The sequence below is a fragment of the Trachurus trachurus genome (assembly GCF_905171665.1).
Source record: "Trachurus trachurus genome assembly, chromosome: 15".
NCBI lineage: Eukaryota > Metazoa > Chordata > Actinopteri > Carangiformes > Carangidae > Trachurus > Trachurus trachurus.
The window spans coordinates 17,330,166-17,349,711 of record NC_139906.1 but is presented as its reverse complement, the minus strand read 5'-3'; the positions used below and the strand labels follow the sequence as shown (position 1 = coordinate 17,349,711).

Genomic DNA, 19,546 nt, shown 5'->3' with positions numbered 1-19,546 from the left:
CAGTGCACATTTGCGGTAAAGCATAACACTACCTTCAACTTAAGATACAGTCCTGTAGTTCATGTTCAGTTGACATTGTCATTTCATATAATTATGATCTGAGTGCTCTGACGTCATGGTGGATCAGTTACTGTAGTTTCCCATGCAGCTTACTTCCACTGTTTGCAGTTTAAAGCTTCTGCCCTACATGTCAATTTGTACTTGAACAGATTACACAGACACACTTCTTTTATAACGTTTTGAATCACTGTGACGGACAGAGATGGTGTGTCTGTGATCATAATTAATGTCATGCATCTCGGCCACTGCAACAGTTCATTCAAACAGATCAAGAACTCAGCTCGGAGCTCATGTGACTCTGTGTGGATGAAATTAACATATGAAAAAGACGACAACTGTGTCAACGGTTGTTTTACTTTGTTTAAAGATTTCACAATAACATGAACCTCGAGGCTTTGTGAGGTGTAAAAGGTGTTATCGCCTTCAAAGGTTGTTGCTTGTTGTAGCTTATCTGAAGGTCATTTTGTCCCATTAACTGTAAGTGACGACAATCATGCCGTTAACCCTGTACTCAGGCTCCGTAGGATCCAGTCAACTGTTCAGGGACAAGCGGAGGACAGAGCGGCAGGCAGGGCCAACCCTCCATCTGTGCAGATGTATTATTGTTTATATGATGCCTATATCCATAATTAGCACAAGTGAATCGATGGCGTAGCTGTGCCAGCGCAACACGAAAACCTTGTAATATGAGAGAGGCTGGACAAAGAGAAACTTAATCTGAAGGAAAGAAAAATGTTAGACACAAAGAGCAGGAAAAAGAAAGAGGGAGGGAGCAGAGGGATGGTAGATATCAGGTTATGACTGTTTCTGCAGCTCTCTACTGTTTTGTTGCCCTTTGGGAAAACTGGAAAGCCAAGACGTGATACCTTCTACTTTCCAGCTTTACTCTCATTCCATTCACGCACACACACACACACACACACACACACACACACACGCACACACACACACATGGTTGTTATCAGTTAGTTAGTGGAGAGGCAGCTTCTGATTCAAGAGCTTAATAGGTAATGGCTGAACATTCCTCTTATAGGCTCTGACCAAGGAAACATGAGTACATTTACACACTCAAATCCCTCCACTAGATCACACACATACACACTCACACACACCAGAGTGCAGCTGTAAGTGGATTTGTCCATGTAATGGTGAAACTCAGAAATAGGGGCAGTGGATCATATGAATGAATAATTGTGTGCAAGCCCACTGTTCCTCTGTTACCTAAACCTGAAAGAGTTTACTGGCCTCGACATTTTAGTTGTTTTGAGAATGAATAGTGTGTGTTGTTGTCATGCAGTGTTGTCAATGGATGTTGGTGTGCTGACGTAGCTGAACCAACCAGATCTACAGAGATCTGTGGGAACAGGGACTTGGCAGGTAGGCGACAATGACTGACACGTGCTTGCTCGGTGATGCCATTAAAAGGAGGTGGCTGACATATCAGTTTATTGTTAGGAGATGATTGATGCCTGTGCTGCAACAGGAACAAGAAAAGAAAGTGTGCAACCAAAAAGTCAGTCTAAAAAAGTTTAGGTTTTATGTCCAGTTTAATAGCATACAGCATCAGTTCATAAATAATTGTATACATTTTCTTTTTTTCTTTTCTTTTTTTAAATACATGATCATGAAAAGTCATAATGTGAAACTTTGTCATACACATCAAAGAGGGACTCCTCTTTATAAACAGCAAACAGGCACAGTTTCAGTTTAAGGCAAATTAATATTTAACATTTGAATCATCATCATCATCATCAACACTGGGCTGTGTGGCAGGGGAAGGCAGGGAGTTCCCACTCACTCTCAGATAGGATGTCACACATCTGGTTCTCGGGGCAACCCGTGGCACTGACCTGAAATCAGTGGCGTGGATACTGTCATGCTTGTACATAGTTTGGAACGACACTATTAATACACCAGCTGGTCCGGATTGATAAATCAACAGGACAAGAGCTGTTTCCTCATATGGAGAACTGACTACAAAAACAAAACAAACTACAATACAGAGAGTAGATCTTCACTCTGTGGCTGAAGCTGAGATGACGCAGCGGAAATGTGGCACTACCCTGTAAATGAAGAGCAGCACTGTGAAAGGCACTCTGATTGTTCTGCAGCATTTTGGAGCCTGATTGTCACTAAACACTAGAGTATCTGTCAGCGTCTCACCCATGTGGAGCCCACATGGTGATCCTTTCGCTAAGTCTTCCAAAGACTGTAAAATAAACAACACTTTTTGTTCTGGAGGGCTCCGTGTTTGAAAAAAAACAAAACACTTTGTGTCACTAAAACGAAGGAAAGAACCAACAAAAGGCAGCAGGCACTTAAATACACAATTACAATACTTGATCAGAAGACATTCAGTTGAACAGATGCACGGTACAAACAAATACTGACTGGAGTGATCTAAAAGTGCAATCAGTTTTCAGAGCATGGAGAAAAAAAAAAAACATCAGGAGCAAGACAGAGGGCCTAACATCTCTAATAACATTACCCTCACTGGGTCCATGGAAGGAGGACATACACGGCCTTATGCAAGCAGCAGCAGGGCGCCTGTGTTAGTCGCAACGTGCCCAACCCACACTTGAATCCTAACAGAATTACCCCCCGAAATTGAATTTAAAGTGGAACTGTGAGTCAGTTTCACTGGCTGGAAAATGTCCTGCGAGTCGGACTGTGAGAGAGCAGAGGGGACAAGATGGAGTCTGGAGAGAAAAATGGACGACAGGAATGAGGAAAAAAAAAAAGACTGTTTGGTGGTGGTGTTGGGTGGGGGGGTGGGGTCTGTTCACAGATGATTGAGCCCATCGAAACCGGGGTTAATATTTAAGCATTTCTAAACATGTTAAATACAATACCAGACGTTGGTAAGGGGACCTTGGACCCCCACCTCCCTCCTCTCCTCAACCATACCTCACTTAAAACAAACATTCAAACACAAAGGCCAGCTTGTCTGGATAAAACTCAGCAGATTACCCGCTGCAGGAATGCACTTTGACATCAACAAGTGAAATGCAGCTATACTTAGCTACAATTAGCAGACATCAGCTACTTGAGACGGACAATACTCTACACACAGGTACACACACACAAAAAAAACTGGGAATTAGTGGCTTTCTTTGTTCGTCTGAGCAGTAAAACACTGAACACAATATATTATTATTATTATTATTACTCAATAATGACATTCTGATAAAGGCTAAGCTTATTCAATGCAAGACTATGCAATACCTCTCTCATTCACGTGCAGTTAAGGCTTAAGAGATAAATAACATTGCAGATACAGTATATACATCAGACTGTAAAATCACCTGCAGTATTTACACTGGTAAGATCTTCAGTAGTCATTTTCTTTCTCTTCCAGATGTCATACTTCATTTGAAATTACCACTCTGTTTAAAAACACTATCAAAGAACTGCATTACACTGATGACACCTGTGACGTATGGAAGTTATTATGTTTTAAACTGATTGTCAGCACAATATTTTTTTTTTTTCTCAGTTGTAAGTGTGCTTAGTTTAGTTTCTATGTGAATCAGAATGGGTTAGCAGCAGGTAGTGCCACCCTGGCCCTTTGAACAGGTGTGTGTGTGGACAACTGCTGGTCAGGTGTGTCTGTGTGAAGAGCCTGTGGGGAGTCTGTGCTGAGCTGCTCTGTGGGCTGGCGGGGAGGGGCCGGAGGGGGGAACACCGGGGACTGGAGGATGTCGGCGTAGCGCTGGCTGGGCTTGGTCTCCCGCTGAAGGACTTTTCTGAGCAGAGGTTTCAACAGGCCGATGGTCAACTGGCTGCTGCTGCGGGGGTCCGCAAAGGGAGCGGGGGGTAAGGAGGTCGGACCGGACATGGAGAAGGAGGAGGGGGAGGAGGAGGAGGAGGGGGGGGCGTTGGGAGAGGGGAGGCTTTTCAGCACCAGGTTGAGTATGGAGGTGACGGTGAGGTCCTCGGGGCACAGGGTCCACAACAGGTCCAAGTACGGGTCCAGGTCTCTGTGGTGGGCCACCTCGCACAGCAGCGTGGTGAAGATCTCCTTGTTGAGGAGGGGGCTCTGCTTGCAGAACTTCTGCGCCACCTGTGTGACCCGCTCCCACTCCTGCTTGGCCATGAGGACCTTCATGGCCTGCAGGATGGCGTTCGGCCGCCCGCTGACCAGCAGCAGCTCGACCTCCAGGTCCTGGTGTTGGTCCCGGTCCAGGCTCAGGCCGGACAAGACGCGCAGCGCTCGTTTGTACAGCGGCACGTTGTTCTCCCCGCCCTCGCCGCCCCGCCCGCCGCCGCCGGAGAAGCTCCAGGAGGAGGAGGCCAGGCCGAGGCCCAGGCCCAGACCGGCCGAGCCCTGCTGCTGCTGGGCCAGCTCCAGGAACCGCGGCAACCAGCTGGGCTGGAAGTGGAAAACCGAGTGGCAGAGGAGCTCGAACACCGGCAGGGCGGGGCTGGGGGATTTGGCGTTGCAGTTGGCAAAGTGGTCGCCGTTGAGGCTGCGGTGGCATTTCGGCCCCCCGTTTGCGAACCGGACGGCGGCGGCGGCGGCGGCCGGGCTGCTGCATGCGGAAGTGGGGCCGAGGACAGTTTTCCACACGTCTGGGGGCGCCCTGCTGGACAGGGAGTCCTCGCCGTTGTAGTGTAGCTGCAGGGCGGCCTGCGCTGCTCTCCACGCCTGGCAGGGGAAGATGCTGAAGATGGAGTTGAGGTAAAGTAGATTCTCTCTGTCCAGCTCCGAGGACGACAGCAGTCTGGCTACTTCTTTCTCCACCAGACTCTCACACACCTCGTCCACCTCCTTAACGCTCCCCCTCACCAGACTCCCCTTCACCTCCTCCAGAGAGACCAGAGCCTTCAGCTCGGCCTCCAGGGAGCCCATTAGCTTGTCCTGCCCCGCCACGCATCCGCCGTCTCCATTCTGGGTCAGCTCTGCTCCCTTCTGCTTGGCCCCTGCGCTGAAGTAGTTCCTGAGGATGGAGGCTAAAGAGATGGGAGCCTGGAACCGGCCTCCTTTCTTCAGCGCCTCCACAGTGAGCTGCGTGCTGCTCAGGCTCCTCTGCTGGTAGTATTTACACGCCTCCTCGAAGACGGCCTCTACCAGGAGGGCTCCGGGATGAACGCCCTCCACTGCACTGAAACCAGAAGGCTTCGTTTTAGCGTTACAGTCTCTATTGTCCGTCTCCTTGTTCAGCACCACCGCAAAAAGTCCAGTTTCTGAGAGCAGGTGAGGCGTGCGTCTCTCAGCTTGGTTTGCATACAACACCCCCTCTCTCTCCAGCACAATCTTTTCCAGCTCCCGGCCGCAGTTCACGTCGATGATGTGCAGGTTTTGGCCCACCAGCAGCCCCAGGGTGTCCTGGTACGTGCAGAGGCTAGTGTGAGTACCGTATTTCACCAAGCAGTTGTCCGCCTGTTTGAATACCTGTCGCAACGTCCCGTCTTTCTGCAGGAGGCAGAGCCAGCCGGTGCTGAGCAGCAGCAGCAGGCCTCCACAGCCCGTAGGGGAGTAGTTGTAGATCTCAGGCGGCTCAAGAGTCGATAAATATCCTAAAGAGTCTGTCACCAACCTCTTAAAGTCAGACTCTTTGGCGGAAAGCTTTTTCAAGGGAGTGTTTTTACACGTGGTGCTGATCCTGAAGGAGTCGTGGCGAGGGGACCAGGAGAGGAAGAATTTGGAAATGCTCAGCAGCGGCTTTACTTTTAAGTCAGGGAGAAGATGCACGTATTCCCCCGAGCTGACCACAGTGAATTTAGGATTGTTGTGAAGGGCGATTTTCACTCCCCCCAAGCTGACAGCCCCCTCCTCCACCTCAAAGTCACGTCTGCAGACACAGTATCTCAGCTTGTTCCTTGTGGAGCTGAGGGCAGGGGAGCTCTCTGAGGCAGGCCTCTCCTCACACCAGATGATAAGATTGGAGCAAACACACACAGATACCACTCTGGCCCGGGGACTGTTGCACAAGTCCGATGTTTGCAGGAGATGCCAGCCAGCTCTGCACATCTGGAATTTCCAAAACTCGGCTTTTCCATTCTCATACACCACTGCCACAGCTGTCGAGTCTCTGTTACTGTTGCTGCTGCTGCTGCTATTGTTGTTATTATTATGGTCCAAATATAAAATATCCACAATGGGCACGGTTCGAGCTAATAGTAAATCCAGCCTCTTCTGGTTCTGGACCGGCTGGGCTCTTTCATACTTGTCAAAAGTCACAAGACCGGCTTTAGGCTTACGGAGGATGACATGGATGTGACGACCATCTGGGCTGAGGCGGACGTCTGTCAGACTGTTATTGGTCAGCTGAAGGATCTCTGTTACCTCTTTACTGCCAGTGTAGTCCCCGAAATCTGACAGTTTCTCCATCCGCGCCATTTTTTTTTTGTTATTAACTTGCACACACACACACACACATACACAGCGTATCCACTAGCCTGCTAGCCTGTTGTGCGGCACACAAATCTGTCCTCCGGAGGAGCAGCTAACTGAGCAGCATCTCGTCAGGGTCCGGACAGCGGCTTCATCCCGTTGTTACAGCCCGTGAGGAGGGGTACATCCACCGACAGCCTCCGTCCTCGGCGAGCCCATGTCTGTAGACGACAGCGGAACTGAACCGGTAGCTGACATTAACCACTGTGTACGTTTTTTGTTCTTTTAAAGCTCGTTTAAGTGCGAGAAACGGGACTGTAGTCAATCCGATGCTATGCGAGCACTGCCCTGACATCACGGGATTGTGAATTTCCGGATACCGAGCGTGTTTAGCATAGGGGGCGGGGCGACGTCATGACGGCGTCAAAGATCGTCTCTACAGGCACCAGACAAGAGCAACTGCACCGAAGGATGCATTATTTGGTTTCACAAACTATAAGAGAGAGTTAGACAACGAATTTTTTATTTTCCAAACTCATCATACTGCTGCTGGCCAAGTTTTATATGATCCATAAGTGTAAAGTGTTAAAAAAGGAGATCCTACAAATCCTACAATAAAACAATAACCCTTGCAACACAAAAGCTGTGAAAACGTTAAATGTGTGCTCCAAAATCAAGGTTTTCCTATCATCTTAATAAACTTTTTTCTTTGTTTTAATTTGCACCATTCTCATTTGATTTCTATATTGTATCTGTCATACCCCTGCTGTTGTATATTTGCACTATACATCTGTGTATAATATTATTTTCCCATTGATGTTGTTCTGTAATTTCCATAGACTGGTGATGTCCCATTATTTTTTGGGGGGGAACAAATAAAGTTTATTTAAAAAAAGAAAGAAAGAAAAAGAGCAACTGCACCTGCACCTGCACGACGGTCTTCATGGCAACGGCTGCAGCCGGTAGGTCCAAGTTAACCATCTTAACATCTTTGCGCCTAGGAAATCACATACGGTCTATGGGAAATCATAAGAAAACGATATTATTGCAACTACTGTGACATTTATCTTATCGACGATGATAACTCTCACGTTATCATTTCTGGTCGCGGTAACTTACGTGCTTGCTAGTAGCTGTTGTTGTTAGCATCCGTAACGTTAGCTCTGGAAACTTCTGCTCGTTCAAATTTGGGAAAAGCTTTATTGCACCAGTAGGTTTTATCTGTGTCTGGACCGCCCAGAGTATGCAAGAGTATGTGGTTATGAAATGTAACGTATCATTCAGTTCATTTGTTTGGGGTCTTAAACACTTTGCTGTATCAAATAGGCTACCAGTTAATGATTCACCATCCATACAATCAGGTACTATGTCCTCATCAGTTTACTAACATGATCTTGTGCAAGATACTGAGCTGCATCTGCTTAGGTTCAGTAGCTGCCCTCGACCTCTGACCTTTTAACAGACAGTGCAAACAAAAAGAGCATTTCCCTTTAGAAATCAATAATAAAAAAACCAACAACATTAAAGTATTGTTGTGACACATTCAACATGTTTCAAAAGAAAAATAGCAGAGTCCATTCAGTACTGGCACTTTTTAGTTGAGAAGAGTTTGAAAGACACAGTTGGTGAGAGGCTATACAAATACCTTTATGAACACAAAAGAGGAACTGTGCTAAATTCCTTGTCTGCTTTGTCAGCACACTTTAAAAGATGTTTAAAAAGAAAAAAAAGTATCTACAACTGATTTTACTGATTTTTTTTTAAAGAATCAATCCACTGGCAAGAAATGAAACTGTGAAAAGTATGCTAGAGAAACAGTTCCAGTATGTCCTTGTTCATTTTGGCAAGAGGCTGTGAAAAGAGTGACATGCTCGATAATAACCTCAGCCGGGCTAATACCAACCTGAGAAACTGACTCACTTTAATCAGCTTCTGGAGTAGGTGCTATCCTGCTTCACACAACAGATGTGTGTGCAGGAGGGTATGAGAAGAGATGTAGGTAGATCAGTCTGCAGAGGACAGCCTGGTGGGCGTCTGGGCCAACTAACATCTCGCAGAGATAAAAAAAAAAAAAAGACAAAGAAAAGAAAAGAGCATTTATTATAGTGGGAATAAAAAGCTTAGTGGTGACTCAGGGTAACAGATATCTGCCTGCTGTGAGGATCACATTCATTAGCTACTTCAAGAAACTTTCATGGGAACTTCCAGCTTTTAGCCCACACTGTATCACTGACATTTAAAACCTCAGATTCAGACAAAATATTGGTTGGCAAAAGCACACACCACTTAGAAAAATGTACATGGATTTATTTGATATTTACTCTTGGCACTGTGTTGATGCTAATTCAAACAAATCTGCGGAGGTGCCAATTATATTTCCTTTCCTTCATAGAGAGAACAACCAGAACTAAACGTTCTGTGTTTGACTTTCTTGTCTCTCACACAGCTATTTTTCGTCATCTGTTATACATAGCCATGAATGAAAGCTTTTAAGCTCGCTGCTTTGATTGAAAAAAACACCAGTGAAGAAGTGTTTGATAGTATTAAACGAATTAGCAAACAAGCTTGTGATACCAATAACCTAATTAAATCACGATGACAGCTCTGTTTTCATTGTCTCACAAGGATTAGCTAGTTGATGTGTCTTGGTTGCATGTTTCCCCTTTCTATTTTGACAAATTTGACTTTACGCTTTCCCTAATGTGATCTGCTGAATTTAGATCACTGGATCTAGAAGATTTTGCAGGCTGTGCCATCTACACTTTGTATCCAGGAGGAGGCAGTATTGAGCTTAACTGACTGCGTGGGTGGTTTTGACAGCTCAATAATGTACAAAATAAAAATGAATGAAAATATCAAGTGCTCACTGGGGTAAAGTTAAATATGGATGATGTTTTTCTTCATAATTTCCCCCCTTCTCCCTTTTAAGCTGAATATGGATTGAAACTAAAACGCTACTAACTAACAACACTCGCTGTGTTTTTCAATGAATATCACATGGCCACGCAGATGCGGCATCACAAGGCTGCTGTCTCCTCTCACCCACAGATAACTAAACTTGTCCATTAAAACTCATGACTTTATTGTGTGTGTTTTACCTCACACTGCCTGGACTGTTCATACCGAGCAGGAAAATCCAGTCACCCTGTGCTGGTGCGTTTAACGCAGTGTTTCTCAACCTTAGGGTCGGGACCCTGTGTGGGGTCACCTGGAATTCAAATGGGTTCCCCTGAAATGTCCAGTAGCTAATTGATAAAAAGAAGTTACTGATAAAAATATTGTTTTAACTTATTATTATTATTTTTAAAATTCTGATCAAAAACACCACACACAATCTTAAAGCCCCAGTATGTAGGAATTACCCCCATCTAGCGGTGCGGTTGCATATGAACGTATTCTTGATGTTGCGTTCACGTGAAATCGGGCAGATGTCAGACAGACAACAGACGCTGCATGTAACAGGATAAACAAGTGGTCCGCCAGCACGAGGCAAAACAATACAGGCCTGACAAATGTTGTCATGGTGATGTCCTATTGTTTACCTGACCCACGTTTTACCGTCTTTCTCTCGTCGAGTAAAATGACATCCGGTTGGTTTGCCGACGGCGTCTGACTGCACCTGAATGCAACACCAGTGCCTCCGTCCTTCCTCACACTACACAGTGGTGACAGTTTTAACAGGCGCTACCTGGAAAACTTTCTCCCCGAGCCGACAGCTCTGGTGAGTTTCCGTGGTTACCTACGGTCACGCTGCCACTGAACATAAAAAATGGCGATGCAACATGGCAGCCTCGGTTTGGTGCGCCCCCCCTTGTATATTTGTAACGACTTGTAACAACTCATTCTACGAGAAAGCTTTCATTTGTATGATTCGACTTCAGTGAAATACGTATTTATGAAAGCAATATTTGATTTTTGCTAATAAAAAGCCAAATAAGTTACATGCTGCCGGGGCTTTAAACAACTGTTTTCTATACTTTAACTTTCTCGAATATAAATTGAGCATCTTGATTGATGGCTGCGATCACATGGGGTCGCCAGAAATTTGTGATGTCAAAATGGGGTCACGAGCCAAAAAAGGTTGGGAACCACTGGTCTAACGAGAGCTGAGGCACACTGAGTAGTTTTTCCACCCACTTTTAGGACTCGCATTAAAGCAGAAGTAAGCGATCCGGTCGTTTTGGCTAATGCTGTGTTCCAGGCAGGCTTTTGAAACCGTAAATTACAGCTTCAAGTCACAACTTACGATTTTGTAGCGTTCCAGGCAACCCACTCGTGTTTTTCCGACCTGTTTTACCTGTGAAAGTGCACTATAACGGCCACTCGTAACTTCCGACCCGTGAACTCGTACCAGATCGAACTGGTACGACTTCACAGGTCGGAAAAACACGAGTTACGAGTTTCCTTGAACGTACCATAACAGTCCTCTTCCCTACGTCACCACATTCACGGCGTTCCTTGGCTGCACACACAGCCCTGCATGCCATTCTCTCTCCTCATTGGATAAAAACTGTAGGATACGATAAATGTTTTCTCCTCGGCTCAGAGCAGAGCAGAGGGACTGGGAGACCCGTGTTTCGGTCCAAACACTCTATGTAAGTGATTGCTGTCGGAAGATATAACTATTTAAGACTTATAATATCACTTACTTCTGCTTTAAAGAAAAGAAAATTCTCATCAAACCTGCATCTTGAGCACGATTTCAACTTCCCATGCTGTTTCTGTGCTTCTAGGAAGTTCTTTCAAACTTTCTTTGACCTAATCAGGTGAACAACATGAATAGGTTTCCTTGAGCTCTCTCTTTTAGACGTGCAATTTTTCTTACCTGTAGCTTTCATTTATATAGACTCTGTATTATGGTGCCAGAAAGAACTTTAATGGAGGCAGGTGTGTGTGCGCCCATGCATTTATGTCCTATTATGTCTTTTTGTCATTACAGATAAAGGATATGGATGCAGTGTGTTATTCGAACAGTAGATCCGAGCCTCGCTGACTCAAGACAGCCATACCTTGGACAGAAAACACCTTCTATTAGTGAGTGTGTTTAGTCTGGTGTGCCTGTAGACAGGAAGATAAAGTGCTTGTCTGGAGACTAGAGGGGGTTGAAGGCAGGGGAGATTTCCTTTTTGAGATGTATGGTGTTGAAAAAGAAAACCAGTGGCTGCGAAATCCCTCCTGCTTGGGGGTAAAGAAGATGGGTAGGCTGTCAACTCTGCGGCCCCTCAGGATAGAATCATTTTAATTTCAGCACAATTTAAAAGAAAGAAATGCACGGGTGTTAAAAGAGCAAGGAGAGGTGTTTCTCAGTCTGTTTGGAGTCGGAGAGAGAGAGAGATGCTGCTTCTCTGTTATCTGTGTGTCAAATGAAAGTTGCAGCTGCCTGTCAGCCTCCTGTCTCCTGCGAGAACAGGCAGATATTACTGTCAGTTAGCTCTCGCTGTCGTAAAGCTGTCATGTATATAGCCTCTCTCTCACCATATCTCCCTTTGCTCCCCCGAGTCACTCCACCGGAGCATTTTGTCTGGGGCGTCGTCGGTCGTTCCTTGACTGCCCACACTCTGAGAGCTGAAGTCATCCATCATTTTTTTATACTCATATCAGAGGAAGCCGAGAATAAAAGGGTCAGACCTGATGTGGAGGAATGGAGGAAAGATGGAGATGAATAATAAAATTGCCTGACATCTTTATTTCATTTAAATACTATCATCGTGTTCCATCTAAAAATTGGAAATTGGATTTTTTTTAAATCCTCTTGTGATCTCTTTGAGTGGCATTGGAGCAACAGATAGGAGTATTTACCAAGAAACTACTGACAAATAAAGGATTTTTGGAGCACTTCTGACAAAATATTAACAGAATTAACAGACTGGGACAATGTGAAAATGTAATAATCATGGTAATCATTAGAAATCTATATGAGAAATATTCAATCTAGACTTTTTAATGGGCCAGAGTGCCTCAGAGGCTTGAAAGTTAAATCTTTCTCTCTCTCTCTCTCTCTCTCTCTCTCCAGAGCTTCATTTCCAAAACTGATGGAGTTCTGTAAGTGGTAAATAATTTCCAGCCAGATTATATTCTGATATCCAGGCGCATATCTCAGAAGCGTCTCCCTCTATCAATATTGAGTGCATAATGAATTTGTACCATCACGTTGAGTGGCAATTCCTGATTGACTGTCTGTCCCGGAGAACAGAGGGGAGAGCCGACGCAGAGAGAGGGGGAAGCTTAACGGTTCATTAGGAAGACAAACAGACTTGCAGATAAATGAGCTGTGACTGACTATATCTTCTGCCGAGATGACTGAACAATAACAAGCTGGGTGAGATGACAGCCATTTTGGAAATGTTATCAGCCATGATTTTGGCATAATGATGCAGAAAGTTGACAGGGGAAAACTTTAGAAAAAAAAAGAAAAGAAAGATCTAATGAGAATATCCCAGAATTAGCTAAAAAACTTTGGATGTTTCTCCCATGAACCCAAATGAGAGGTCACACAGCAGTGCTGAAATGTCTGCGACACTGACATCGCTCATAACAGATACCCCGCCTCATTGGCTGATTAGATAACAGGCCATTTACAATTTGGAGTCCCTCCGCATTTAGCACTAGACTCTTATCTCAATGATCCATACGCCGACTCTGAGCATAAATAGCATTAGATCTCACATCACTCTATTAATCGGATTCATGGCCCTTGGCTCACAGGGATGTTGCTGATGTTGTGGGAGCCCGTCGCCTCCCTTGCTTGTCTCCAATCCTCGCATCTGTTCCTCTGTATTGTCTTCATTGTAGACACACACACATACACTGAACTGCAGTACTGTGTGCAACCACAGATTGGCAGTATGCGCACTGGCTTTGAGACTTCAGCTGGGGTTGGTCATGTGAGGATAAAAGAAGGTCGTGCCATCCCTGGTCTCGTGCGGGGCTTCCTGACTGAATTGTTTAAGCGTATCCAGAGGGTTTAGAGTGGAGTACATACGTTCTGCCATTAAATCTTCTCTCCTTCTGTGATTGTGACAAGGGAGCTTAACCAGCCAATAACACGGCTCCGTTTCCTCTGTGTTTTATAGCTATGGAAACAGGTGTGAGTCACCGTGCTCGCTGCAGCTTTGAGTGTACAAAGTCTCATTGAAGCAAAAGATCAAAGAACAGGATTCTCCCTCAGCGTTTCGAGATTTCCTGTTCACTGTTCACCTCACTGCCTCTTCATTAATCAGTCTGGAATTGTATCAAGGTTTTCCCTCCACCTCTGGTATTTATGCTTTCTCTTTCTCCGTCAGCCTCAGCCTCTGTCTGTCTCTCCTTCCTCTTCCATCTCTCTGTCCCAGGATCAGGTGTAATTGCTGTTGAGATAAGCCCTCCGATGCAATTTCTCCTTTTTGTCTCGGAAAACATCCACCTCGCCTCGGCAACATGGAACAGTCAGAGCTGGATCAGTGTAGCCTTTGATCACGCTGAGCATCCTCTCCCCATCCTTGGCCTAATTTAACTGGTTTCTGTATCCACCCAAACCTTGATGCTGTCACTTGAAAGGCCTCCACCTTGGCTTCACTTTGAGGGGAACCTGACAGCATCTTGGCACCATCATACCTTCCAAACACGGGGTGGGGTGTGTTGCTCTACATGTGTGTTTCTTTTGGCATGTGTGCCGCATGTTGCCATTGGTTTCTCCTTATAAGTTCTGTCCCACTTGCATGATAAGCGGAGCAGTCAAACCTTGCGATGGTGTGCCTGCGCTGTGGCTGATGAGGGCCTCACACGATGAGCTGTGAAATGATAATGTCTTGCTGCGTCATTAGAGCTCGGTGGCATTTGAAATCGTCTGTGTGTGCTTTCAGAAATTGCCTTTATGCGCCTGTAATCTTCTATAGGTGATAATGATAGCTCAAACACACACAGGCAGCCACTGTCTCCTCTCTCTTTCGCTCACTCTCGTTAATTTGAATGGTATATTCTGCTCCAAGATACCTGCATATGGCACTTTTTCCCCCCTTTCTTTTGCCTGATATAGCAAGTAAACATTATCCTGGAGTGGAGACAGCTTATTGTCAACATCAACAGCTCACTCCCGTCAGCTCAGACTGAACATGTAAATGAAGCCGACACTAATGCAGGTGGTTACCTGGTTAAACCCTCAGTGCTTTCTGCATTTTGTTACACTTCAAGGAGGATTAACTAAAGGATGCCTGTTCCATACAACCGGGGGTTTATTTACATAGTGCTCCTTTCAGCATTAATCACAACACTCCTTTGGCTGTGCATCCAAGCATCTTAAAAAAAGGTGCATCACACTTCATTCAAACCAAAAGTTTGAGACGGGAAGACCGGCGGCAGTGTGAGAATGTGGTGAAGAGGAGGCAGTCCGGTTGGTTATCATGTCGCCAGGGGGGTTTCTGTTGTCTTTCAGGCCACTTTCGTCTGACCGCTAAAAACATCTGGTGTCCACTTCGTTTCAGATTTTGGCTCGGAGAGGGGCACTCACTTGGCCAATGTTGGCTCCGGGAAGAGCTGCAGTAGAGCTGGTGTGGCTGTGTGTTTTTGTTGAACTCACTTAGCCCCATTTTATCTCCTCAGGAGAGACACACAAGAGACAAAAAACTAATTTGTCCACAACTTTTATTCCTTTTTGTCTTGTAATTTGATGTTCTTGTTTCCTGTCAGTTGGGTTATAGGCCAGGTGCAGGTGGGTCTCAAGGTCTAACAGTGTTTTTTTTGCCTTGGTGCTACAACAGTTCTGTTCCTCAGAGGACAATTTAAAAATGAACAGGGATTAAATGACGAAATCCACTTACTCTATCAAAGCAGCGGTTGCACATGTGATGCATGTTTCTTACAAAGCTGACCTTGTTAAATTCGCCCTTTCTTTCTCATCTTTTAATGGCATTCTCTGCCATTTCAGCTCAAGATCATGCTGAAAGCTCTGCTGCACGGACCTTCGCATTTTGGATCCCCATTTATTGACAGAAAGCATTTTCCTCTTGAGAATAGGAGCAAAAATGGAAATCGCTGTCATGCTGTACCGAAGAAAAGCCCATCAAGGCTCCCTCGGACACACCAACATCCACTCACCCATAGCATCCGTATTGAGATGGCTCCAATACAAAACCATAAAATATTCACACCATATTAGATGAAGCTAAATCAGTATTTTCCAGTGATAGGAGACCTGTCATCTTGCATTATCCTCCCTGCAGGCCTGTGCATGCCTCTTCCCTTTATTTGACCTTAGCTCCACCACCCCACGCGTGGACGGTGAGGTGAATACGAATATGTATGGCTACACCTTGCCCATTGCAGCCCCATTGAGTCATTCGCTGTGTGGCTGCTTCTCACAAGGAAATGGCTTTGACACTGTTGGCCTTTGCTTGATAAATTAGGTCCCTGGGTAGGCATCCAACATTACACTGCACATTCATTATTAGCTAACCATGGGCCATACGGCAGGGAAATGCCGTATCACCGCACATTAGCTTGGTATTATCAGAAGCATTATGAGTCGTAAACTTCCCATAACGCTTTTGAGAAAAGCTTTTCATCCATCAACAGCAACAAAAAAATAACTGTTGATATGCAGCTCACATTATTTAACGCACAGGCCAACATCGGCCTTCGTCATTTACAATCTGCGAAAACTGGAGACGTTGGGGAATGAGTTCGCCAGAAATCGGCACGTCTCCTAATTGGAAGAAGGTGGAGCTCAGGGGACAGAGGAGATTGGTGGAGAGTTTCACAGTGGGTGTAATGATTTCCTGTGGGTAGCAGACAAAAAGCCAGGAGCAGGCCTGATCAGGTAGGGATCTGAGGAGGAAAGGGGGAGGATCAGCGGATGAAGAAAAGCAGCTATCTTGAGACTCATTTATGTAGCAGCTCTGCTCCGAGAGAAAGCCGCGGCACAGACTGTTGCATCCTGGATCAATGTCCGGCTTCTTCCCCCCACTGCCTCTCTGTCTTTTAGTTATTCTTATGAACTTTTAGCCTGTGGAGCATCGGTTGAGCAAAGGCTGTCTGACCCTCTGTCTCTCCAGGAGTCTTTTTGCATCCTTGATGTTTTGCTTTGTGATTTTATTCTTCCTCATTTCCAGAGTGTGCAATGCAAACCCTGCCTCCCTCGAGTGGGGAGGTGTATTGAACGCCAATACGGTTTTTAGTGCCGACTGAAAACAGAGTTTCTTAATTAAAGATCCACATGGAATCTAATGGAGTTTTTGCACAGCAGACAATTGGTTAGTCATTGCAGCAAGAGCGCAGGTGTAACTAATTAAATCCTGTCCCATTAATTAACCGTCCATACTCAAACTTTACACATTTAGAATATGATGCATCTATTTCACATCATATCAGCGAGCCAAAACTAGCTCGTAATCAAAATTATGATATGGCCAAGTGCAACGTCCAAATCACAGGAGATGTTTTTTTATTTATTTATAAAGGTCAAATGTGTCATGACGTTGTGCATTGTAGCACCAAAAGTGGCCACAAATCATATTCTCAAGACGTAAAGGGACGTTTTAGTTTGGTTCAAGATGCAACAAAGATTAGGCTATATCATCAATATTTAATTTTTTAGTGAAATTGCATATCACCCTTGCAGTATCTGCCCATATGATTGCATTATGATGTTTTTTGCATTTTGTGCAGCCCGGGCCAAAACATTCACAAAACTTTGTCAATTAAATTTCAAATGTTTTCATGTGGTAATATGCAGGCAGCTTGTAATGTGGTTCCTTGCTTGGTCTCATTTTGTAAAATTATATTTAAAACATTTTTGATATCATCTGGGATCTTTTTTTTTTTTTGAAGAAGAAGCAGTGAAGGAATTTAAGTCCTGCAGATTTCCAGTGAAATGTAGATCACAGCCACGTCAGATCTTTATTTTCCATGAATTTTGTTAACTGGTTATTTTTTCTCTTTTTTTAGACAATTTTTGATCAGGCAAAACTCTTTTACTGCTTTTTTGGATCAACATTTAACATTTTAGGAGTTAAGTTTCTGTTAAAAAGTTCTTGTAGAAGAACATACCCATCAACTCAAGAGACTGAATTTATTATCACTTTGTTATAATTCACATTATATTCAACTGCAAATACATAATATAATTTTGCCTGGAGGGTTTTATTCTGATTCAGGTATTCCCACCCCTGTCCCATCCGTTTCCTGCTCTGTGATCTCTTGCTCTGTCTGTGAGACAATTGTTTTCAGCCTGGTGTAGCAGAATCCCATCTCTTCTTCACGTGTCTTTCTCATTTACCCCTTCTCTATCCCCTCTCTCTCTTATTTTCTCTTCCCTCTCTGCTCCGTCTGCCCACACTGCTTTTGTTGTGCCCATTAGTCCTCGACATACAATCGATACCCGGGGGCCTACAGCTCCGCCACCATAAAAGCAGTGAGGGAAACGAGAAAGGGCTTGAGAAAATGGAAGTGTGAGACAAGGAGTTGAGACTTGTTGTGGTGTCTCTTAATGTAGCTGTTGTTTATGAAGCCCTCTTTTTCTCCTAACTGTCCTTCACTGTCATTACTGCTATAGATCAGATTCAAACTTAGCGATAAAAGTGTGCTAAATGCCTAACTTTTGATTTCAGCTGCATCTCTGCTTTACTTCCTTCACTATAACGCCTCTGTCAGTAGCTTGATGCGTCATATCAAAACTATTGCTTTAAAAAACAGGAACATATTGACCGGTGGGATGCAGCATTTGCGGATTTATCATCGTAGCTCCTGTTATATGTCAACAAGGGTTTTGAGAGGGAGGAGAGCTGGTGTCAGAGGTGTAAATTAGACCGTAGATCAGGGAAGCCGGCAGACACTGATGCTGCAGGCCTGATGAATGGATAATGGTGCCTCTGTTCCAAAGAGCCCTTGGCATATGGCAAATAAACCAGTATGCACACGTGGAGGGGCCAGCAGATAGACAGGTGTGTGCACGTGCACACACACATACACACGCTGACACGCACACAATTTCAGTTCGGTGCCAAAAAGCTGCAGACAGCAGCGACTCAAAGTGAATACAAAACATGGGGCTAAGATGGAGAAGTCGTTTGGGCAACAGGAAACTTTCTTTGAACTACACAACTTAAAGGTTTACCATATAGGCTATGTCACATTAAAATCAGTCTCTTCAGAACTAAACATGTCACTTATGTCCGATTGCATAATAGAAATTACATACAGTCTACATGTCAGGATGTGGAGCAGACCGCGCATCCTCCGGTATTAATGTCAGGTTTACTATTTCATTCTACAAATTAGGAGACATCCAATGGTCCACACTCACTAGCATTCGATTGGACACTGGACCCATTGGACTCTTCATAATTCTTTTGAAATTAATTTTTGTGTGTAAATATTAGCATTTTAGCTCAATAGCTTCCAGGTCATGCGATCAATTGACTCAAACTCAGTTTGGGATCATAGTACTACACTGGCTGCATGAGATACACCTCTTGTTTTTACATCACATAAGCTTTCACATGTTTTTATGAAAATGCATTGTAACATGCGTTACTTAGATTGTAACGGGTAAAATATTACCGAAATGTTATTTGTAATGCGTTAAATTACAGCAAATAGTAATACATTACTGTAATTGCGTTACTTTTGTAACGCGTTATTCCCAACACTGTGCGCAACACAGCAAAAGTAGCTAATTTAGCTTTGGCTATGTGGTGTGAGTGTGACCACTTGACACATGTGTCAGAGTATAATATTTCATGGACAGAAGGACTTGTGATAGACAATTTGTAGTGGGTTGTTTGTGACCAACCACTGGAAAGGAGCAATGGACCCTTTCAGGGACTGTTTAACACAGTTATTGACAAATCATTTAAGTGATATGGTGATTAGAACAATGGAGAAACAACATTGATTACTGTTAATATACTTGCCAATATCTTTCTTGCTCAGGAATTGTAAAAGCCTCACAACCCCTCTGCTTTCTGAAAAACGAGAGTTAGGGTGAACAGAGGAAAGTGGGTGTGAGACCGTGGATGGCAGTAGGTGTTGGACAGATTTGAGATTACTGTTTTTACCTCCTCTACACTTGATATCCATCATAAATCTCCATTGAGCTGCAACTCTGACTCAGCCAACATCTTAGATAACTCAGAGATGGCTAGAGAGACAACATGCAGCAGTGAGTGGCTTCTA

At 44.5% G+C, this 19,546-nt stretch overlaps 1 protein-coding gene and 1 long non-coding RNA gene across 2 annotated transcripts; both read right to left on the bottom strand.

Annotated features, from left to right (window-relative positions):
* Positions 1-1,606: 1,606 nt before the first annotated feature.
* Positions 1,607-7,617, bottom strand: LOC310998508. Its single transcript, XR_014596004.1, has 3 exons — positions 7,517-7,617; positions 7,319-7,413; positions 1,607-1,910 (listed from the first exon to the last, which is right to left on the bottom strand). It is a non-coding gene; the product is annotated as an uncharacterized lncRNA (long non-coding RNA).
* hps6 (HPS6 biogenesis of lysosomal organelles complex 2 subunit 3) lies at positions 3,125-6,740 on the bottom strand. The gene has a single exon (XM_083988612.1). The coding sequence runs from the start codon at positions 6,401-6,403 to the stop codon at positions 3,590-3,592; it is 2,814 nt and encodes a 937-aa protein (XP_083844738.1). The 5' UTR covers positions 6,404-6,740; the 3' UTR covers positions 3,125-3,589.
* Positions 7,618-19,546: the final 11,929 nt, after the last annotated feature.

What these genes read in the sequence shown, in the direction of transcription:
- hps6 (XM_083988612.1), bottom strand. Translation starts at nt 6,403, where the DNA reads ATGGCGCGGATGGAGAAACTGTCAGATTTCGGGGACTACACTGGCAGT.